This window comes from Dendropsophus ebraccatus, chromosome 6 (genome assembly GCF_027789765.1).
Source record: "Dendropsophus ebraccatus isolate aDenEbr1 chromosome 6, aDenEbr1.pat, whole genome shotgun sequence".
Taxonomy (NCBI): domain Eukaryota; kingdom Metazoa; phylum Chordata; class Amphibia; order Anura; family Hylidae; genus Dendropsophus; species Dendropsophus ebraccatus.
In genome coordinates this window covers 121,493,530-121,518,428 of record NC_091459.1, presented here as the reverse complement: position 1 = coordinate 121,518,428, position 24,899 = coordinate 121,493,530, and the positions used below count along the sequence as shown (strand labels likewise).

The 24,899-nt window shown below is 47.4% G+C and overlaps 1 protein-coding gene across 2 annotated transcripts in view; it reads left to right on the top strand.

The window, feature by feature from the left end:
- Window positions 1-24,899, top strand: part of KIF13B (kinesin family member 13B) — a 171,986-nt gene that overhangs the window by 62,107 nt on the left and 84,980 nt on the right. For both annotated transcript variants that reach the window (XM_069975804.1, XM_069975806.1), the window contains one exon: window positions 22,982-23,112. In XM_069975804.1, the coding sequence (XP_069831905.1) occupies window positions 22,982-23,112 (131 nt within the window). The remainder of the gene's footprint in view (window positions 1-22,981; window positions 23,113-24,899) is intronic.

Sequence of the window (24,899 nt, the reverse complement as noted above, 5' to 3'; positions counted from 1 at the left end):
GTGTGTGTGCGCTATGATAAATTTCTATCTATCTAAATTTCTCTATAGAGAAAAGTCAACTACCCAGGTAAAGGATGGCTTCAAGTTTATCTAGAGCTGTAACCTGCAGTATTACCAACTCGTCACTTATAAATCACAGACACAGATAAAACAATGTATCAGGGTTATAAGCCTGGATGATGGCTAAGTTTTATTATGGTAATCACATTTTATAGTCAGAATATGGGGCGGTACTACTCATGCGTAGTGTATTCATAAGAAATGTAAACATTCAATACTGGTGGGGTTCCAAGCCACAAGACACATACATGTCACACTCTGGTAGGCCAGTCCATAAATGGTAGCAGTTTCCTGTACTGCGCAGTCAAGCTAGCACAATGTGTTATTTTCCATAAATTGTTTATAGATTACTCTTACTCTTTCCTTGTGTATTGTGACTACAAATGATAACTTTCAATCAGCTGTGCTCATTGACGTGCTGCCAGCATTCCTTTCCTTCTTCCAAACCATCTCTCTGTCACCCTCTGATCACGCTCTGATCGTCTTCTTATTCAGAGGGCAGTATATATAGGTGTAGTCATATAGGTACGGTGCAAGTAGGTAAAATCACATCACCTAGCCTTATCAGTCCCCCATTTGACATCCGTGAAGCTTGGACTGGGATCACTGGAGTTGGTGAATAGCCAAATGGTTCCTCAGATGCTCTCCCAAGCCGGCGAGTGTTGCTTGAGGGGCCACATCTTCTCCAGGGGTGGACCCATCCTCCAAGTAGTAGTCTAGCATCCAACCTCCAGAAATGTCCAGGCGACACAGATTCAAGAGAACCGATAAGAGAAAGAAACATAATCACGTTAGTCATCTATATGATGGTAGACCTTTTTGTTTGTCAAGGTTGAATGAACATGTTCATTCTTCAGCGCGGACAGGGCAGGAGCGCGCGCCTCCCATAGACTCCCATTATGAGCGGGAGGCTAACGGCGTTCCGCGGCGGACAATTCCGTCGCGGAATTCCGCTACCTTTCCTCAGTGGGAACGAGCCCTTATTGAAAGTTATAGATGGCGGAACAAACTTACAGCAGATGTGGTAGGTAGATCTGCAATAACCGAAAGAAAATTCTAAACAATGGCTGAGTCTGTACAGTATACATCAATATACAGCTTAGTTACAACAAAACAAATAAAATCTTATTATCAATACCCAAACCAACATATATATATGACAAATACCTCTCCGGATTTTATCAAAATAATCAAACCTTATTGTCTTATCACTGCGTATAACAGACGTGACTCTATTACAAGGACTCGACCACTTCGGCATCATGTGGGTATTGGAAAGTCACAACAACTAACTACTTTAAAAAGTTTCTGAAAAGGAAAAGTTTAGATGTGAGCAAATCTTATCTCATGGCAAAATAAAAAGTTGATTGATACATAAACCAAAAACAGCATAACGGATAAATGCAATAAAATCTCTACAATGTGATTTACTATGTAACCATTAAATTCACTGATAATAACAAACTAGTCAATTCACAATCTTCAGTAAGAGATTCTCAAAATTTTCCACTTCTTTTTTAGTCTTTTTACTTCATTTTGTACCTAGAAAACGTCTTTATGATTAGATCACACAGGACTAATGACTGGTCACATCTTTCTGTAAATAATCATATACTTTAATACATACACCAATAATATGAAGCGCTTATTACCGATATAATATTTGGATCCTACTTTTGTCTCTTGTTTCACTGAGATTATCACATATTATACATAAAATAACCACCATAGAAATAAAAGCAAAGTATATACTATACATCAGCTAATTTATTTAATTTATTTATTTATTTATTTTGAAATCATGTACTGCGGCCTCATATTTTTTTATTACAAACTGTACAGGGAAGCTGAAGCTTCTGACACTTATAAAAAGAATATTCTGTATGTTTTACATTTCATCTTTAGGCTGCGTTCACACTACGTATATTTCAGTCAGTATATGTATATTTCAGTCAGTATTGCAACCAAAACCAGGAGTGGATTAAAAACACAGAAAGGATCTGTTCACACAATGTTGAAATTGAGTGGATGGCCGCCATTTAATGGCAAATATTTGCTGTTATTTTAAAACAACAGCTGTTATATTGAAATAATGGCCGTTATTTACTGTTATATGGCGGCCATCCACTCAATTTCAACATTGTGTGAACAGATCCTTTCTGTGTTTTTAATCCACTTCTGGTTTTGGTTGCAATACTGACTGAAATATACGTAGTGTGAACGCAGCCTTAAGGTGTGTTTTATTTGATTTATAGCAAAAGAAGGTTATATGGGACCAGCTGAGTGTAACTTTTTATTATTATTTTTTTCAATTATTTTTAGGGCTAACAGTTTTGTGATGATTATAGCAAACTAGCTCATGACTTTATATATTGTCTTATCCCTAGTAAAGCCAAACCCATATCCATGGCTCCAGTCTGCACTCCTTATGCCCTCCAATATATATATATTTTTGCTAAGTGCCTTGAATCAAGCATCTCTGTTGTCTCTTGATGTAGATTCAAATTGGGAGGGGATAGAGGTAAATGGGAGTAGCCCATTTAGATTTATTTTTTTATTTTCTTTTTAAACACCGTACAAACTTTATTTTTGAATAAAGAGGTTTTCGTTACTTATTGTGTAACTAGCCTTATCAGCTATGGCTGCAGCAGGTTGTGTGCGCGCGCGCTATGGCAGCAGCAGACTGTGTGTGTGCTATGGCTGCAGCGGGCTGTGAGTGTGCATGCTATGGCTGCAGCAGGCTGTGTGTGCTATGGCTGCAGCAGGCTGTGTGTGCTATGGCTGCAGCAGGCTGTGTGTGTGTGTGTGTGTGTGTGTGTGTGTGTGTGTGTGTGTGTGTGTGTGTGCGCGCGCGCGCGTGCTATGGCTGCAGCAGGCTGTGTGTGTGCACGCTATGGCTGCAGCAGGCTGTGTGTGTGCACGCTATGGCTGCAGCAGGCTGTGTGTGCGTGTGCTATAGCTGCAGCGGGCTGTGAGTGCATGCTATGGTTGCAGCAGACTGTGTGTGCGTGTGCTATGGCTGCAGCGGGCTGTGAGTGTGCATGCTATGGTTGCAGCAGGCTGTGTGTGCTATGGCTGCAGCAGGCTGTGTGTGTGTGTGTGTGTGTGTGTGTGTGTGTGTGTGTGTGTGCGCGCGCGCGTGCTATGGCTGCAGCAGGCTGTGTGTGTGCACGCTATGGCTGCAGCAGGCTGTGTGTGTGCACGCTATGGCTGCAGCAGGCTGTGTGTGTGCACGCTATGGCTGCAGCAGGCTGTGTGTGCGTGTGCTATAGCTGCAGCGGGCTGTGAGTGCATGCTATGGTTGCAGCAGACTGTGTGTGTGCGTGTGCTATGGCTGCAGCGGGCTGTGAGTGTGCATGCTATGGTTGCAGCAGGCTGTATGTGTGCTATGGCTGCAGCAGGCTGTGTGTGTGTGTGTGCGCGCTATGGCTGCAGTAGGCTGTGTGTGTGTGCGCTATGGCTGCAGCAGGCTGTGTGTGTGTGCGCTATGGCTGCAGCGGGCTGTGTGTGTGCAAGTGCTATAGCTGCAGCGGGCTGTGAGTGTGCATGCTATGGTTGCAGCAGGCTGTGTGTGTGTGCTATGGCTGCAGCAGGGTGTGTGTGTGTGCGCACTATGGCGGCGGCAGGCTGTGTGGGTGTGCTATGGCTGCAGCAGGTTGTGTGTGTGTTAGAGGCAGAAATTAAAGGGGTATTCTGGGCATCAGTGAAAAATCCAGGGGGACAGAGGATGGTGGGATCTTAATAAAGAAGTCCTATGTACCTGTCCCTGTACCCCTGCAGTGCAGCGTCACGGCTCCCGATCCTTTGATATCACGGTGCCACTCAGAAATGCCCGCTCAGCCAATCAGTGAGTGAGTCGAGTAGTTCCTGAGGGGCCACAATGATTCAGGAGGGCATGGGCTGACAGCTGATAAATCTGGGCATATGCATGGCCTCTATATCGCTATGGCTGACCCCTCTATATCGCTATGGCTGACCCCTCTATATCACAGGTATCTGGCATTGTTAGCCATTTTTATTTGTGTATGGCGAACAGTTAGTTAGTCCCTGATAAAATACAGGAGTCAGAGTTGGAGTGTCTGCTTTCTGACTCCACAGCCCTGATAAACAAGACAGAGAAAAGATCTGCCACTCACCGTGAACTGAAGCGGTGTGAAGTTTACTGGAGACACTAAGGCAGCAGCGTGGATGGGGAAGATGGTCAGCAGTCGCTTTCTGGGACACACCTGCTGAACATCTTTCCCCTTCCACGTCTACACCCCTTCAGTCCATGGTGCCAGATCTGTTTTCTTTAAGAATTAGAACTACTATAATACTGCTCCTATATACAAGAATATAACTACTATAATACTGCTCCTATATACAAGAATATAACTACTATTATACTGCTCCTATATACAAGAATATAACTACTATAATACTGCCTCCTATATACAAGAATATAACTACTATAATACGCCTCCTATATACAAGAATATAACTACTATAATACTGCTCCTATATACAAGAATATAACGACTATACCACTGCTCCTATATACGTTTTTGGGGCGTTTTGGGTTTGGTCCTGTGACATTGGGGTTGCAGGGCCATTCCATGGCCCCCCTTCCCTGCATGTGCACGCTTTGCGGGGTTGGCGGTCACTGGCCGACACGGTGTGGAGTTGGTGTGAGGACCCGTGTGAACCAGGGGACCTGCACGTGGTGCACGAGGCTATTATGGTTTGATCAGATTATATACAGACACCCTGGTGTTTAATTTTAAAATAGGCCTAGCAGCATTGGTATCAGCCATAGATGGGATGTTAGAGAAGTTGCAAGTAGGCCGGCACTCCCAGGGCAGTGTGTGCGCACGCGCGTGCTATGGCTGCAGCAGGCTGTGTGTGTGCACGCTATGGCTGCAGCAGGCTGTGTGTGTGCACGCTATGGCTGCAGCAGGCTGTGTGTGTGCACGCTATGGCTGCAGCAGGCTGTGTGTGCGTGTGCTATAGCTGCAGCGGGCTGTGAGTGCATGCTATGGTTGCAGCAGACTGTGTGTGCGTGTGCTATGGCTGCAGCGGGCTGTGAGTGTGCATGCTATGGTTGCAGCAGGCTGTATGTGTGCTATGGCTGCAGCAGGCTGTGTGTGTGTGTGTGTGTGTGTGTGTGTGCGCGCTATGGCTGCAGCAGGCTGTGTGTGTGTGCGCTATGGCTGCAGCGGGCTGTGTGTGTGCAAGTGCTATAGCTGCAGCGGGCTGTGAGTGTGCATGCTATGGTTGCAGCAGGCTGTGTGTGTGTGCTATGGCTGCAGCAGGGTGTGTGTGTGTGCGCACTATGGCGGCGGCAGGCTGTGTGGGTGTGCTATGGCTGCAGCAGGTTGTGTGTGTGTTAGAGGCAGAAATTAAAGGGGTATTCTGGGCATCAGTGAAAAATCCAGGGGGGACAGAGGATGGTGGGATCTTAATAAAGAAGTCCTATGTACCTGTCCCTGTACCCCTGCAGTGCAGCGTCACGGCTCCCGATCCTTTGATATCACGGTGCCACTCAGAAATGCCCGCTCAGCCAATCAGTGAGTGAGTCGAGTAGTTCCTGAGGGGCCACAATGATTCAGGAGGGCATGGGCTGACAGCTGATAAATCTGGGCATATGCATGGCCTCTATATCGCTATGGCTGACCCCTCTATATCGCTATGGCTGACCCCTCTATATCACAGGTATCTGGCATTGTTAGCCATTTTTATTTGTGTATGGCGAACAGTTAGTTAGTCCCTGATAAAATACAGGAGTCAGAGTTGGAGTGTCTGCTTTCTGACTCCACAGCCCTGATAAACAAGACAGAGAAAAGATCTGCCACTCACCGTGAACTGAAGCGGTGTGAAGTTTACTGGAGACACTAAGGCAGCAGCGTGGATGGGGAAGATGGTCAGCAGTCGCTTTCTGGGACACACCTGCTGAACATCTTTCCCCTTCCACGTCTACACCCCTTCAGTCCATGGTGCCAGATCTGTTTTCTTTAAGAATTAGAACTACTATAATACTGCTCCTATATACAAGAATATAACTACTATAATACTGCTCCTATATACAAGAATATAACTACTATTATGTAATGTGGGTGTAGAGTACGATCGGCACTGCTGGTATACCTAGCGTGTAGGACTAAGTATGATCCAACCTGACACAACTGATGCGGCGGGGTGCTCCCAGGAAGACAGGATAGCATGTAAAATCACAGGTAGAAAGAAAGACTGGGGCACTCACCGAACTTGCAGCTTCAGTTTATTTGCAGTATGGCTTCGATCCTAAGGTGAGGGAGGACAGATGGAATGGCGGGCGCTTACACCCCCGGGACGACGTTTCACGCCCACTCGGCGCTTCTTCCTGCCGGGGAATCACCTGACCTCGGGGAGGGGAGTGTTTAAATACCATTCACCAGAAAAAACACAATGGTAACCAGTGACATAGTGAAAAATAAAAACACAGATTCATAGGCAGTTGTTGTAGTCGTTACGCTCATTGAGTCCAAGCGGGCCGGTAGCATTAAGCTTAGAGATCCAATAAACTTCCCTGGATAAAAGTCGCCTATGCCAGTCCATACCGTTCGTAGGGATTTTAACCCTTTCCAGACCCATAAACTTAACACAGTTGGTGTCTCCTTTGTGTACCGCGCGTATGTGTTCAATCAAGCGTGGTACCCCTTTACCAGTCCTGGTGGAGTACATGTGCTCCTTGTAGCGAATCCACATCTTTCTTTTAGTTTTCCCGATATAGAAAAACATACATGGGCAAAAAATGACATAGACCACATAGGTGCTCTGGCATGTGATGAAGTCTGACACACAAATGTCCGTTCCATTCAGCTTGACATATGGCTTATCATGCATGAAGTTGCAGTAACCACACTGCCTACACTTCTTGTTACCTGCAGGTAAGGCCTGTCTGAGCCAGGTGGCTTCTCGGGGTCTCTCATTGTGGGCCATGTTTAGTACGTCTCCTATGGTCTTATTTTTTCTAAAGGTGATAACCGGAGGATTACTAACTTTAGGGGTGAGATCGGGATCTGTCTCTAACAACTTCCAGTGTTTCTTAATGGCTGTAGATATGATATGATTGAGTGGAGTATTTTGAAAAACAAAAGAGAATCTATCCAATCCTGTCTCTTTGTGTGTATGATATAGGAGGGTGTTTCTATCTAGATTGATGGCTCTATTCAGACTATCGGATACAATAGCTTTAGGATAACCTCTCCTAAGCAGTCTCGACTCTAATGACTTTGCTTGTGTGTGAAAAGTGTCATAAGTGGAGTTAATTCTCCTGAGCCTTGTCATTTGGCCAAAGGGGATGGCATCGCGTACTGTGGCTGGGTGAGAGCTACGGTAGTGTAGGAGTGAATTGCTGGAGGTGGGCTTACGATATACGGAGGTGTGTAAAGATCCGTCTCTGGCTTCAACCCATACATCGAGGAATTCAATGCTGTGACCACCGAACTTATAAGTGAATATCATGTTGGAGCCATTAGATTCATTGAGATAACCAACAAAATCCTGAAATACACTTTCAGGACCTTCCCAGATGATAAAGAGGTCATCAATGTACCTCAAAAGGAGTTTGATGTGTATGATGAAAGGGTTATTTACTGAGAAGATGACTCTATTTTCTACCTCAGTGAGGAAGAGATTAGCGTACGTGCAGGAGACCGGCGTACCCATCGCCGTCCCGATCTCCTGCACGTACCATTGGCCATTGAAAGTAAAGGCATTATTAGATAAAATGAAAAGAAGAGCCTCTTTGACAAAATTACAGAAAACAGGTGACTTATCTGTGCGACCGAGGACGCGGCAAACAGCCTCCACACCCGCATCATGGGGGATGCGGGTGTAGAGGCTCTCCACGTCCACCGTCGCAAGGGAAAAAGAATCGCTCCAATTAAACTCTGCTAATATTTTAAGGAATTCAGTTGTGTCCTTAAGATAAGTGGGGGCGCTGTTGAGCAGAGGGCGTAAGGACCAATCGAGGAACTGCGATATGCCTTCTGTCACTGAGCCGACCGCCGAGACAATGGGACGGCCCGGCGGCCGGCTCAGCGACTTATGTATCTTAGGCAACAAATACCATTTTGGTTTACGCGGACTGGTGGGAAACAATTTGTCTGCTAAAGATGCATCTATAGCCCCTGTGGCTGTGTGTTTGTTAAGCAATGTGCGTAACGTTCCACTAATTCTGCTTGTGGGGTCTTTAGAGAGTTTAGTGTAGACCAAGGTGTCCCCTAACTGCCTCTCTGCTTCTTCATTGTACTGTTTGGTAGACAGCACTACAGTGGCTCCCCCTTTATCTGCTCTGCGTATTGTGAGGTCGGGGCGATTCTTAAGCCAGGTGAGTGCTCTCTTTTCTTTATATGACAGATTAGGTGTTGCTTTGGGATAGGACAGTGCCTTGACTTCAGCCAAAACTGCCTTATGAAATTGATCTATGGCACCACCTGGAGTCACCTGGGGGGAAAAGGTGGACTTATTACCTCCCATAAACCTTTCGGGTTCCCCAGTGTTCTGTGTGTGTCTAGGCTCGTCTATACAATCGAGTTCAGCCAACAATCTAACCGCCTCCCCCTCACTGGGGCTGAAATCCTGACCTACGATGAAACCTAGTTTACCAATGGTACATCTGGAGGTTACAACTGATTTGCTGCTGGAAAAATTTTTATTAACAGAAAAAAACTTTTTTAAATTAATTGCTCTGATAGCCTTGTGCATGTCTAACTCAAATTGAGGTGAAGCAAAGTCTTCCGTAAGGCCGAAGTTGAGGCCTTTATTAAGTAGAGAAATACAGTCCTCTTGCAAAATAACTCCAGATATGTTCACTACGTTTGGAGGCTCGTCATCTATCTCCATGAAACCTGTTTGCGTTTCCATCCTCTTTGGTTTCTGCCTCTTCCTCTTTCTACCTCTCCTGATCCTTCTCCTAAAGGGGCACTCTGGCCAGGTTGTTGAAAGGAGCTTGGTTTGCGAGGAGGGTGAGACGGGAGAGGTGTGTCATCTGACTTGCTGGAATCCGAGTCTGTTGTCCAGTGTTCAGACCTGGTTCTTTGTCTCGATCTAGCTGTGTTTCTTTTCCTCTGATTCCAATCAAATATACGGCCTGTATCGTAATCCCCTTTGTCTCTGATGAATTTATCACGTTTTTGTGATTTAATTTCCATTTGTAGGAGAGAAAGCTTTTTATCCAATCTATTGAAAAAAGTGGATGCTTGTTCATCAGACATTCGCGTACGGAGCTCGGTTTTAGCACGACATAGTTCTGTAGTAATTTTTTCATATTCTTTCTGATTTTGAATCAGAACCAGGGACATGAGGTTTTTCGCATGGAGTAGATGGGCTTCATGCCAAGATTTAAGGAACTCTTCGTTGTCCACAAACTGCGCTGGGGCTTTATAGGATCTTAGTCCTCTAGGGACTCGGTCACTGTCTTGGTAGGACTGTAATGAACTATTAGTCCAGAAGGAGCGTATCTCACGTTCAGCTAGGTGCTGGACTCTGCGTTCGAGTGCTTTGGTGCCTAGAACTTGTACCTCCTCCTTGAGGTTACAAGCGGTGAAGTAAGCGCCCGCGTCCTCCCTCCCTTGCAGGAGAGTTTGATCGCCTTCAGGTCTGTCGGGATCCATTTGAATGTCCATGCTTCTACCAGCGTGCTCAGATCGGGAGAGTCAGATGCAAACAATGTGGGTGTAGAGTACGATCGGCACTGCTGGTATACCTAGCGTGTAGGACTAAGTATGATCCAACCTGACACAACTGATGCGGCGGGGTGCTCCCAGGAAGACAGGATAGCATGTAAAATCACAGGTAGAAAGAAAGACTGGGGCACTCACCGAACTTGCAGCTTCAGTTTATTTGCAGTATGGCTTCGATCCTAAGGTGAGGGAGGACAGATGGAATGGCGGGCGCTTACACCCCCGGGACGACGTTTCACGCCCACTCGGCGCTTCTTCCTGCCGGGGAATCACCTGACCTCGGGGAGGGGAGTGTTTAAATACCATTCACCAGAAAAAACTTTTCACACACAAGCAAAGTCATTAGAGTCGAGACTGCTTAGGAGAGGTTATCCTAAAGCTATTGTATCCGATAGTCTGAATAGAGCCATCAATCTAGATAGAAACACCCTCCTATATCATACACACAAAGAGACAGGATTGGATAGATTCTCTTTTGTTTTTCAAAATACTCCACTCAATCATATCATATCTACAGCCATTAAGAAACACTGGAAGTTGTTAGAGACAGATCCCGATCTCACCCCTAAAGTTAGTAATCCTCCGGTTATCACCTTTAGAAAAAATAAGACCATAGGAGACGTACTAAACATGGCCCACAATGAGAGACCCCGAGAAGCCACCTGGCTCAGACAGGCCTTACCTGCAGGTAACAAGAAGTGTAGGCAGTGTGGTTACTGCAACTTCATGCATGATAAGCCATATGTCAAGCTGAATGGAACGGACATTTGTGTGTCAGACTTCATCACATGCCAGAGCACCTATGTGGTCTATGTCATTTTTTGCCCATGTATGTTTTTCTATATCGGGAAAACTAAAAGAAAGATGTGGATTCGCTACAAGGAGCACATGTACTCCACCAGGACTGGTAAAGGGGTACCACGCTTGATTGAACACATACGCGCGGTACACAAAGGAGACACCAACTGTGTTAAGTTTATGGGTCTGGAAAGGGTTAAAATCCCTACGAACGGTATGGACTGGCATAGGCGACTTTTATCCAGGGAAGTTTATTGGATCTCTAAGCTTAATGCTACCGGCCCGCTTGGACTCAATGAGCGTAACGACTACAACAACTGCCTATGAATCTGTGTTTTTATTTTTCACTATGTCACTGGTTACCATTGTGTTTTTTCTGGTGAATGGTATTTAAACACTCCCCTCCCCGAGGTCAGGTGATTCCCCGGCAGGAAGAAGCGCCGAGTGGGCGTGAAACGTCGTCCCGGGGGTGTAAGCGCCCGCCATTCCATCTGTCCTCCCTCACCTTAGGATCGAAGCCATACTGCAAATAAACTGAAGCTGCAAGTTCGGTGAGTGCCCCAGTCTTTCTTTCTACCTGTGATGATAACTACTATTATACTGCTCCTATATACAAGAATATAACTACTATAATACTGCCTCCTATATACAAGAATATAACTACTATAATACGCCTCCTATATACAAGAATATAACTACTATAATACTGCTCCTATATACAAGAATATAACGACTATACCACTGCTCCTATATACGTTTTTGGGGCGTTTTGGGTTTGGTCCTGTGACATTGGGGTTGCAGGGCCATTCCATGGCCCCCCTTCCCTGCATGTGCACGCTTTGCGGGGTTGGCGGTCACTGGCCGACACGGTGTGGAGTTGGCGTGAGGACCCGTGTGAACCAGGGGACCTGCACGTGGTGCACGAGGCTATTATGGTTTGATCAGATTATATACAGACACCCTGGTGTTTAATTTTAAAATAGGCCTAGCAGCATTGGTATCAGCCATAGATGGGATGTGCAGCCGTTCCTTTCTCTCCATGTCGTGTATAACTACTATAATACTGCCCCCTATGTACATGAATATATAGCTACTATTATACTACCTCCTATGTACAGGACTATAACTACTATAATACTGCCCCTATATACAAGAATATAACTACTATAATACTGCCCCCTATGTACATAATACTACCTCCTATGTACAGGACTATAACTACTAATATCCTCGAAATTCCGCTGTCTGTCCGCGCGCACGGCTGTGTGCCTTTCCGCTGACTCCATAGACACCATTCTATGGGCCGGCGTATTCCGCTATCCGTCACTTCTTTCGGCGGATAGCGGAATACGGCGGCCCATAGAATGGTGTCTATGGAGCCGGCGAAAAGGCGCACGGACAGCCGACGGAATTCCGTGGAGTTTATCCGCGAGAATTCCGTAGTGTGAACCCCACCCTAATACTGCTCCTATATACAAGAATATAACTACTATAATACGAACTGGAGAGAATGGAACGGCTGCACATCCCATCTATGGCTGATACTAATGCCACTAGGCCTATATTAAAAATCAACACCAGAGTGTGCAGCGGTTCCATTCTCTCCAGTTCGTGTTTTACATAACTACTATAATACTGCTCCTATATGCAAGAATATAACTACTATTATACTGCTCCTATATACAAGTAGATAACTACTATAATACTGGTCCTATATACAAGAATATAACTACTATAATACTGTTCCTATATACAAGAATATAACTACTATAATACTGCTCCCTATATACAAGAATATACCTACTATAATACTGCCCCTATATACAAGAATATACCTACTAGAATACTGCTCCTATATACAAGAATATAACTGCTATAATACTGCCCCTATATACAAGAATATAACTACTATAATACTGCTCATATGTACAAGAATATAACTATTATAATCCTGCTCCTATATACAAGAATATAACTACTATAATACTGCTCCTATATACAAGAATATAACTACTATAATACTGCTCCTATATACAAGAATATAACTACTATAATACTGCTCCTATGTAGGGCTGGGCGGTATACCGCAAAAATACCGATACCGTCACTGGCGTCGGTTAACCGACCTCAACTTAGCCAGGACGGTATCTGCGGTATTTTTGCTTTTCTATCTCCCTGTTAGAGTACCCCCTCACTGCGCCCATCCTGTGAGAGCGCCCCCCGCACACACGCACGCCGCCTGGCATTAGCGCTGTACATTATGTGCAGGGGCGCTAATATCAGAGCGGGAGGTGGTGGAGGAGCAGCAGTGTAAGAAGGCCCCGCCCCCCGCAAGTCCCGTCCAAGCGCCCGCCCTCCTTACCCGTCCGGTCCCGTCTGAGGCTCCTCACCTGTCCGATACCACCCCACCCCCAGCGGTCCAGTCCCGTCCGATGCCCCCCACTGGTCCCGTCCTGTCCGAGGCCCCCCACCTCTCCCCTCCGAGGCTCCTCCCCCACACACCCGGCCGGCGAACACTGCCCATGTTTCCTGTGTGTGCAGGGACGCCGGCGTGTCAGAGCTGGAGGAGCAGCATTTGGGGGCGGCTGTCCTGTACTTCCCTAAGTAACAGTACAGGGCTGTAGCATAGGAGGAATGAATGGGCTGCAGCAGGCAGGATAAGTTATAGGAGACATCATGCTGCAGCCCATTCATTCCTCCTATGCTACAGCCCTGTACTGTTACTAAGGGAACTACATTTCCCTGTATAGTAATACACCCCTATCCGCCGCCTTGTATAGTCATATACCCCTGTCTGCCCCCCCCTGTATAGTCATACACCCCTGTCCCCCCTCTGTATAGTCATACACCCCTGTCCCCCCCCCCGCTGTATAGTCATACACCCCTGACCCCCCCTGTATAGTCATACACCCCTGTCCCCCCCTGTATAGTCATACACCCCTCTCCGCCCCGCCTGTATAGTCATACACCCCTGTCCCCCCCCTGTATAGTCATACACCCCTCTCCGCCCCCCCTGTATAGTCATACACCCCTGTCCCCCCCCTGTATAGTCATACACCCCTGTCCCCCCTCTGTATAGTCATACACCCCTGTCTTCCCTCTGTATAGTCATACACCCCTGTCCCCCCTCTGTATAGTCATACACCCCTGTCCCCCCCCCGCTGTATAGTCATACACCCCTGTCCCCCCCTGTATAGTCATACACCCCTCTCCGCCCTGCCTGTATAGTCATACACCCCTGTCCCCCCCTGTATAGTCATACACCCCTCTCCGCCCCCCCTGTATAGTCATACACCCCTGTCCCCCCCCTGTATAGTCATACACCCCTTTCCCCCCCCCCTGTATAGTCATACACCCCTGTCCCCCCCCCTGTATAGTCATACACCCCTTTTCCCCTCCCTGTATAGTCATACACCCCTGTCCCCCCCCCCTGTATAGTCATACACCCCTGTCCCCCCCCTTTATAGTCATACACCCCTGTCCCCCCCCCTGTATAGTCATACACCCCTGTCCCCCCCTCTGTATAGTCATACACCCCTGTCCCCCCCCCCCTGTATAGTCATACACCCCTGTCCCCCCCTGTATAGTCATACACCCCTCTCCGCCCCGCCTGTATAGTCATACACCCCTGTCCCCCCCTGTATAGTCATACACCCCTCTCCGCCCCCCCTGTATAGTCATACACCCCTGCCCCCCCCCCTGTATAGTCATACACCCCTGTCCCCCCCCTGTATAGTCATACACCCCTGTCCCCCCCCCCTGTATAGTCATACACCCCTGTCCCCCCCCCCTGTATATACAGTCATACACCCCTATCCCCCCTGTATAGTCATACACCCCTGTCCGTCCCCCCTGTATAGTCATACACCCCTACCCCCCCTGTATAGTCATACACCCCCATCCCCCCCCAATGTATAGTCATACACCCCTATCCCCCCTGTATAGTCATATACCCCTATCCCTCCTGTATAGTCATACACCCCTGTCCACCCCCCGCCTGTATAGTCATACACCCCTGTCCACCCCCCCACCCCCGTATAGTCATACACCCCTATCCGCCCCCTGTATAGTTATACACCCCTGTCCGCCACCCCTGTATAATTATACACCCCTGTCCGCCACCCCTGTATAGTCATGCTCAGTGAGTTTTTTACTTTTTTGATATTGACAGTTTTTCATAGCAAGTGGGTGTGGTTTGCAAAAAGGGGCGTGTCATAATTATCGTTCAGTTATCGTTACCGCGGCTACATGTGCGATTAATCGCGATATTGATTTTGGCCCATATCGCCCAGCCCTACTCCTATGTACAAGAATATAACTACTATAATACCGCCCCTATATACAAGAATATTACTACAATACTGCTCCCTATATACAAGAATATAACTACTATAATACTGCTCCTGTATACAAGAATATAACTGCTATAATACCGCACCTATATACAAGAATATACTATAATACTGCCTCCTATATACAAGAATATAACTACTATAATACTGCTCCCTATATACAAGAATATAACTACTATAATACTGCTCCTATATGCAAGAATATAACTACTATAATGCGGTTCAGGGAAGAAACAGAGTGCTGCACCTCACACCTATGGCTGATACTAGTGCCGCTTGGCTAAATAAAAAACACATCAGAATTTTGTGTATGAATTGATCAAGCCATACTGCCCCATGTACCTCGTGCCGGTATCTGATACACATGGGTCCCTACACTAAGTCCACACCGTGCCAGTCAGTGGCCACCAACCCCGCAGGCGTGCACAGCCAGGGAACGGGGGCCATGGGACGGCCCTGCGACCCCCATGCCACAGGACCAGACCCAAAAACACCACACCAGAACCCGGCCAGCACCGCCGGCGGAGAAGGTCGCCCCCAAGCAGCACAAGTCTGGATAAGGTATTGCGCTCACCATAGCTGCAGCAAACAGAATGGGAAAAAACAGGAGGGATTAAAACCATGTGCACTCAGGTGTCTCCTGCTAATTGCGGTCATGTGGGTCTCACCAGGAGGAGTGCAAAACACGGAGAAAAGAGAGAAACAAAATGCGGTTCAGGGAAGAAACAGAGTGCTGCACCTCACACCTATGGCTGATACTAGTGCCGCTTGGCTAAATAAAAAACACATCAGAATTTTGTGTATGAATTGATCAAGCCATACTGCCCCATGTACCTCGTGCCGGTATCTGATACACATGGGTCCCTACACTAAGTCCACACCGTGCCAGTCAGTGGCCACCAACCCCGCAGGCGTGCACAGCCAGGGAACGGGGGCCATGGGACGGCCCTGCGACCCCCATGCCACAGGACCAGACCCAAAAACACCACACCAGAACCCGGCCAGCACCGCCGGCGGAGAAGGTCGCCCCCAAGCAGCACAAGTCTGGATAAGGTATTGCGCTCACCATAGCTGCAGCAAACAGAATGGGAAAAAACAGGAGGGATTAAAACCATGTGCACTCAGGTGTCTCCTGCTAATTGCGGTCATGTGGGTCTCACCAGGAGGAGTGCAAAACACGGAGAAAAGAGAGAAACAAAATGCGGTTCAGGGAAGAAACAGAGTGCTGCACCTCACACCTATGGCTGATACTAGTGCCGCTTGGCTAAATAAAAAACACATCAGAATTTTGTGTATGAATTGATCAAGCCATACTGCCCCATGTACCTCGTGCCGGTATCTGATACACATGGGTCCCTACACTAAGTCCACACCGTGCCAGTCAGTGGCCACCAACCCCGCAGGCGTGCACAGCCAGGGAACGGGGGCCATGGGACGGCCCTGCGACCCCCATGCCACAGGACCAGACCCAAAAACACCACACCAGAACCCGGCCAGCACCGCCGGCGGAGAAGGTCGCCCCCAAGCAGCACAAGTCTGGATAAGGTATTGCGCTCACCATAGCTGCAGCAAACAGAATGGGAAAAAACAGGAGGGATTAAAACCATGTGCACTCAGGTGTCTCCTGCTAATTGCGGTCATGTGGGTCTCACCAGGAGGAGTGCAAAACACGGAGAAAAGAGAGAAACAAAATGCGGTTCAGGGAAGAAACAGAGTGCTGCACCTCACACCTATGGCTGATACTAGTGCCGCTTGGCTAAATAAAAAACACATCAGAATTTTGTGTATGAATTGATCAAGCCATACTGCCCCATGTACCTCGTGCCGGTATCTGATACACATGGGTCCCTACACTAAGTCCACACCGTGCCAGTCAGTGGCCACCAACCCCGCAGGCGTGCACAGCCAGGGAACGGGGGCCATGGGACGGCCCTGCGACCCCCATGCCACAGGACCAGACCCAAAAACACCACACCAGAACCCGGCCAGCACCGCCGGCGGAGAAGGTCGCCCCCAAGCAGCACAAGTCTGGATAAGGTATTGCGCTCACCATAGCTGCAGCAAACAGAATGGGAAAAAACAGGAGGGATTAAAACCATGTGCACTCAGGTGTCTCCTGCTAATTGCGGTCATGTGGGTCTCACCAGGAGGAGTGCAAAACACGGAGAAAAGAGAGAAACAAAATGCGGTTCAGGGAAGAAACAGAGTGCTGCACCTCACACCTATGGCTGATACTAGTGCCGCTTGGCTAAATAAAAAACACATCAGAATTTTGTGTATGAATTGATCAAGCCATACTGCCCCATGTACCTCGTGCCGGTATCTGATACACATGGGTCCCTACACTAAGTCCACACCGTGCCAGTCAGTGGCCACCAACCCCGCAGGCGTGCACAGCCAGGGAACGGGGGCCATGGGACGGCCCTGCGACCCCCATGCCACAGGACCAGACCCAAAAACACCACACCAGAACCCGGCCAGCACCGCCGGCGGAGAAGGTCGCCCCCAAGCAGCACAAGTCTGGATAAGGTATTGCGCTCACCATAGCTGCAGCAAACAGAATGGGAAAAAACAGGAGGGATTAAAACCATGTGCACTCAGGTGTCTCCTGCTAATTGCGGTCATGTGGGTCTCACCAGGAGGAGTGCAAAACACGGAGAAAAGAGAGAAACAAAATGCGGTTCAGGGAAGAAACAGAGTGCTGCACCTCACACCTATGGCTGATACTAGTGCCGCTTGGCTAAATAAAAAACACATCAGAATTTTGTGTATGAATTGATCAAGCCATACTGCCCCATGTACCTCGTGCCGGTATCTGATACACATGGGTCCCTACACTAAGTCCACACCGTGCCAGTCAGTGGCCACCAACCCCGCAGGCGTGCACAGCCAGGGAACGGGGGCCATGGGACGGCCCTGCGACCCCCATGCCACAGGACCAGACCCAAAAACACCACACCAGAACCCGGCCAGCACCGCCGGCGGAGAAGGTCGCCCCCAAGCAGCACAAGTCTGGATAAGGTATTGCGCTCACCATAGCTGCAGCAAACAGAATGGGAAAAAACAGGAGGGATTAAAACCATGTGCACTCAGGTGTCTCCTGCTAATTGCGGTCATGTGGGTCTCACCAGGAGGAGTGCAAAACACGGAGAAAAGAGAGAAACAAAATGCGGTTCAGGGAAGAAACAGAGTGCTGCACCTCACACCTATGGCTGATACTAGTGCCGCTTGGCTAAATAAAAAACACATCAGAATTTTGTGTATGAATTGATCAAGCCATACTGCCCCATGTACCTCGTGCCGGTATCTGATACACATGGGTCCCTACACTAAGTCCACACCGTGCCAGTCAGTGGCCACCAACCCCGCAGGCGTGCACAGCCAGGGAACGGGGGCCATGGGACGGCCCTGCGACCCCCATGCCACAGGACCAGACCCAAAAACACCACACCAGAACCCGGCCAGCACCGCCGGCGGAGAAGGTCGCCCCCAAGCAGCACAAGTCTGGATAAGGTATTGCGCTCACCATAGCTGCAGCAAACAGAATGGGAAAAAACAGGAGGGATTAAAACCATGTGCACTCAGGTGTCTCCTGCTAATTGCGGTCATGTGGGTCTCACCAGGAGGAGTGCAAAACACGGAGAAAAGAGAGAAACAAAATGCGGTTCAGGGAAGAAACAGAGTGCTGCACCTCACACCTATGGCTGATACTAGTGCCGCTTGGCTAAATAAAAAACACATCAGAATTTTGTGTATGAATTGATCAAGCCATACTGCCCCATGTACCTCGTGCCGGTATCTGATACACATGGGTCCCTACACTAAGTCCACACCGTGCCAGTCAGTGGCCACCAACCCCGCAGGCGTGCACAGCCAGGGAACGGGGGCCATGGGACGGCCCTGCGACCCCCATGCCACAGGACCAGACCCAAAAACACCACACCAGAACCCGGCCAGCACCGCCGGCGGAGAAGGTCGCCCCCAAGCAGCACAAGTCTGGATAAGGTATTGCGCTCACCATAGCTGCAGCAAACAGAATGGGAAAAAACAGGAGGGATTAAAACCATGTGCACTCAGGTGTCTCCTGCTAATTGCGGTCATGTGGGTCTCACCAGGAGGAGTGCAAAACACGGAGAAAAGAGAGAAACAAAATGCGGTTCAGGGAAGAAACAGAGTGCTGCACCTCACACCTATGGCTGATACTAGTGCCGCTTGGCTAAATAAAAAACACATCAGAATTTTGTGTATGAATTGATCAAGCCATACTGCCCCATGTACCTCGTGCCGGTATCTGATACACATGGGTCCCTACACTAAGTCCACACCGTGCCAGTCAGTGGCCACCAACCCCGCAGGCGTGCACAGCCAGGGAACGGGGGCCATGGGACGGCCCTGCGACCCCCATGCCACAGGACCAGACCCAAAAACACCACACCAGAACCCGGCCAGCACCGCCGGCGGAGAAGGTCGCCCCCAAGCAGCACAAGTCTGGATAAGGTATTGCGCTCACCATAGCTGCAGCAAACAGAATGGGAAAAGACAGGAGGGATTAAAACCATGTGCACTCAGGTGTCTCCTGCTAATTGCGGTCATGTGGGTCTCACCAGGAGGAGTGCAAAACACGGAGAAAAGAGAGAAACAAAATGCGGTTCAGGGAAGAAACAGAGTGCTGCACCTCACACCTATGGCTGATACTAGTGCCGCTTGGCTAAATAAAAAACACATCAGAATTTTGTGTATGAATTGATCAAGCCATACTGCCCCATGTACCTCGTGCCGGTATCTGATACACATGGGTCCCTACACTAAGTCCACACCGTGCCAGTCAGTGGCCACCAACCCCGCAGGCGTGCACAGCCAGGGAACGGGGGCCATGGGACGGCCCTGCGACCCCCATGCCACAGGACCAGACCCAAAAACACCACACCAGAACCCGGCCAGCACCGCCGGCGGAGAAGGTCGCCCCCAAGCAGCACAAGTCTGGATAAGGTATTGCGCTCACCATAGCTGCAGCAAACAGAATGGGAAAAAACAGGAGGGATTAAAACTACTATAATACTGCTCCCTATATACAAGGATATACCTACTATAATACTGCCCCTATATACAAGAATATACCTACTATAATACTGCTCCTATATACAAGAATATAACTGCTATAATACTGCCCCTATATACAAGAATATAACTACTATAATACTGCCCCTATACACAAGAATATAACTACTATAATATCTGCTCCCTATATACAAGAATATAACTACTATAATACTGCTCATATGTACAAGAATATAACTACTATAATACTGCTCCTATATACAGGAATATAACTACTATAATACTGCTCCTATATACAAGAATATAACTACTATAATACTGCCCCTATATACAAGAATATAACTACTATAATACTGCTCCTGTAGACAAGAATATAACTGCTATAATACTGCTCCTATACACAAGAATATAACTACTATAATACTGCCTCCTATATACAAGAATATAACTACTATAATACGAACTGGAGAGAGTGGAACGGCTGCACATCCCATCTATGGCTGATACTAATGCCGCTAGGCCTATATTAAAAATCAACACCAGAGTGTCTGTATATGAATTGATCAAGTCATATTGCCCCGTGTACCACCGCGCAGGTCCTCTGGTCCACACGGGTCCCTACGCTAACTCCACACCGTGTCGGTCAGCGACCGCCAACCCCGCAAAGCGTGCACATGCAGGGAAGGGAGGCCATGGAACGGCCCCGCAACCCCAATGTCACAGGACCAGACCCAAAAAGCCCCACCAAAACCCAGCCAGCACCACCGGCGGGGAAGGCTGCCCCCAAACGACACAAGTATGGATATGGTATTACACTTACCATTGGTGCTCTCACAGAATGGGGAAGACATAGGTTCCAGACATGTGAACACAGACATATCCTGCTAATTTTGGTCATGTGGGTCTTATAAAGGAGTGCTAGCTGTTCAGAGAGGGAGAACTGTAAAACACGAACTGGAGAGGAAGGAACGGCTGCACATCCCATCTATGGCTGATACTAATGCCGCTAGGCCTATATTAAAAATCAACACCAGAGTGTCTGTATATGAATTGATCAAGTCATATTGCCCCGTGTACCACCGCGCAGGTCCTCTGGTCCACACGGGTCCCTACGCTAACTCCACACCGTGTCGGTCAGCGACCGCCAACCGGGCAGTATGGCTTGATCAATTCATACACAAAATTCTGATGTGTTTTTTATTTAGCCAAGCGGCACTAGTATCAGCCATAGGTGTGAGGTGCAGCACTCTGTTTCTTCCCTGAACCATAACTACTATAATACTGCCTCCTATATACAAGAATATAACTACTATAATACTGCCTCCTATATACAAGAATATAACTACTATAATACGCCTCCTATATACAAGAATATAACTACTATAATACTGCTCCTATACACAAGAATATAACTACTATAATACTGCCTCCTATATACAAGAATATAACTACTATAATACTGCTCCTATACACAAGAATATAACTACTATAATACTGCCCCTATATACAAGAATATTACTACTATAATACTGCCCCTATATACAAGAATATAACTACTATAATACTGCTCCCTATATATAAGTATATAACTTAACTACTATAATAGTGCCCAGTGTATGAGCCCTTTGTGCAGTTATTCTTGCGCTTCTCCTGACACTACTTAGCTACAGTATTTGTGGGAGTCTGGTCCCTTTGACTGATAAAAGCTTTGTTCTTGTTTCTTTGAGTGACAGCGATCCTTTATGTCTCTTAGTGGCAGCTCTTGTATACCCCGTATATGTTGGGATGTTTGGTGCATACTTTACATTCCAATATAGTAATATGGCAGGAATGCTGCTTGCGGAGTAGTTACACTGGTACGTCCAGAAGTTGTATGATGCTTTTCCCATCATTTTCTTGGTGTTAATAAAGTTCTTGGTGTTAATAAAGTTTCTGGACTCCTCTGTAATTTTGAGTGGACCTGTTAAACTGTTCAGGTTCGGCAACGCTGTGAAACCAAACGCTCTGCATTTAATACCCAGCGGCTGCAGAAGTTTGATGCCGCCCTAGGGAGTCCTGGAACACATGGATACAACCATATGCCATAGGCTGTATATATGTTTTCCTGGCAGCATCCAACTTCAGCAGCTGCAGGGAATCAATGCAGAGCGATTTCAGAGGAAATTGCAGAACCCAAACAATTGGACAGGTTTTCTTCCTCTTTATTCACTATGGGCCTACTTCTCCAGCTTGCAGGGTTCCTACAACTTCTGTACATGCCGGATTACAGGATTATGACAGATATATATTTTTATGCTTTGTGTTTGTGCTTATTCAGGGTGTTTATGTATATTTTTCATCGAAAGTCTGAAAGTCACTTCCTAGTCCCATGCCGGAGATGCGGGGCCTATCTGCAGCCGCAGCAGATCTAGTGCGATGGGGAGCCTGGATGTGCTGTGTCAGGGACCCTCAGATGAGGGAGTGTGAGAGGCTCTTGTTTTCTATCTGCTTAGTAATCAAACCCTCCTGGAAAGTGGGATCTGGCCTGGCCCTTGTCTTATCTGGCAGAGAATAATGTGCGGGGGATGGGGAGGGGGAGATGTACTTGGTGATGAGCCAAGGGAGACAGCCAGTGTATAGAGCGGATCTCCGGAGTCCTCCCAAGTGCCCAGGCTGGTGCCTGCGTCTGTATTGGGACCTGTGTTCTCTGCTACTACCTCTGATCCTGAGAAGCCTCAGTGTATATATGTATACTGTGAGTATGGGGCTGTTTAAGGATTAATCCTGTATAATGTGTTTACAGCTCAGTCACTGAATAAGGAGAAGGTCTGCAACTTTCTAATATACTTTGTGTTAGTCACTGATTCCTAGATCTCTGTTTGCTTCTCATGAATATTTCCATTCATTGACAGCAAACGTTGATCATGATAAGTTACAGAATGTTTCATTCGTTGATAAGGCAGGAAAATTCATTGAACTCCCTGATGTTTGACCGCTGTAATGTTCTGATTGCCTTTGTTTGTCTTGCAGGATCATACGCTTATAGGATCTGACGACTCGCAGGACATCCAGCTATGTGGGATGGGAATCCTCCCGGCACACTGTATCATAGATATTTCCATGGAAGGACAAGTCGTATTAACACCAATGAAAAACGCCAGGTAATCATAGAGGGCCTGGGCAAAGTTTTTTTTTTTTTTTTTTTAACAAGTGCTGGGGAAGGATAAAAGAAATAACGGGCTCTTACCTCCCCCCCTGCAGCGTGGTGGCCGCATACCGCCGCTCCGGTCCCCTGGTCACTGGCCACTTCCTGGTCTGAGCTGGGACTCGTTTGTGATGTGTGCAGTCTGCTCAGCCTGTGAGAAGCCGTAGCGGGGTCGGCTTCTGACAAGCTTAGCAGACCGTAAACATCACGACCCAAGTAACATCAATTTTTCGTAACAGCACAAAGTGCCACTGAAATACGGCTCTGACCTATTTGTTATGGTTATTTATACATAGATGATGTGCAGTTTTGGATCCTCATGGGTGGGGCAACTGTAACATTGGTTTATAGTTGGTTTGCTTTTTTTCTTCTGTTGCCTTTTACACTTTTATTGATTTGATTGATTGATGGATTTTCCCATTTTGAGTCCATATGGATTCTCATTTTTCTTCAAGCACTGCAGACATATTGCACCAGTTACAGGTTGCATACAGTCTTCTGACAAAGTGCACCGCTGATCTGAGTGTTCTAAGACCCAGCAACTACCTTGCACTTGGTGGCCAAGTGACATCCAGAATATGTACAGCCATGGCCAAAAGTTTTTAGAATGACACAAATATTTTCACATGATCTGCTGTCCTCTGGTTTTTATGTGTGTTTGTCAGATGTTTTTATCACATACAGAAATATAATTGCAATCATATTATGAGTAACAAAAGCTTATAATGACAGTTAGAATGAGGTAATGCAGCAAGTCAATATTTGCAGTGTTGACCCTTCTTCTTCAGGACCTCTGCAATTCTCCCTGGCTGCTCTCCATCAACTTCTGGACCAAATCCTGACTGATAGCAGTCCATTCTTGCACAATCAATGCTTGCATCTTCTCAGACTTTGTTGGTTTTTGTTTGTTCACCCGTCTCTTGATGATTGACCAGAAGTTCTCAATGGGATTAAGATCTGGGGAGTTTCCAGGCCATGGACCCAAAATCTCTGTTTTGTTCCCTGAGCCATTTAGTTATCACCTTTGCTTTATGGCAAGGTGCTCCATCATGCTGAAAAAGGCATTGTTGATGGCCAAACTGCTCTTGGACGGTTAGAAGAAGTTGCTCTTGGAGGACATTCTGGTACCATTCTTTATTCATGGCTGTGTTTTTAGGCAAGACTGTGAGAGATTCCCTTGGCTGAGAAGCAACCCCACACATGAATGGTTTAAGGATGCTTTACAGTTGGCATGAGACAAGACTGGTGGTAGCGCTCACCTCGTCTTCTCCCAATAAGCTGTTTTCCAGATGTCCCAAACAATCGGAAAGGGGATTCATCAGAGAAAATGACTTTACCCCAGTACTCAGCAGTCCACTCCCTGTACCTTCTGCAGAATATCAGTCTGTCCCTGATGTTTTTTCTGGAGAGAAGTGGCTTCTTTGCTGCCCTCCTTGAGACCAGGCCTTGCTCCAAGAGTCTTCGCCTCACAGTGCATGCAGATGCACTCACACCTGCCTGCTGCCATTCCTAAGCAAGCTCTGCACTGCTGGTAGCCCGATCTCGCAGCTGAAACACTTTTAAGAGACGGTCCTGGCGCTTGCTGGTCTTTCTTGGGCGCTCTGGAGCCTTTTTGGCAACAATGGAACCTCTCTCCTTGAAGTTCTTGATGACGCAATAGATTGTTGACTGAGGTGCAATCTTTCTAGCTGCGATAGTCTTCCCTGTTAGGCCGTTTTTGTGCAGTGCAATGATGACTGCACG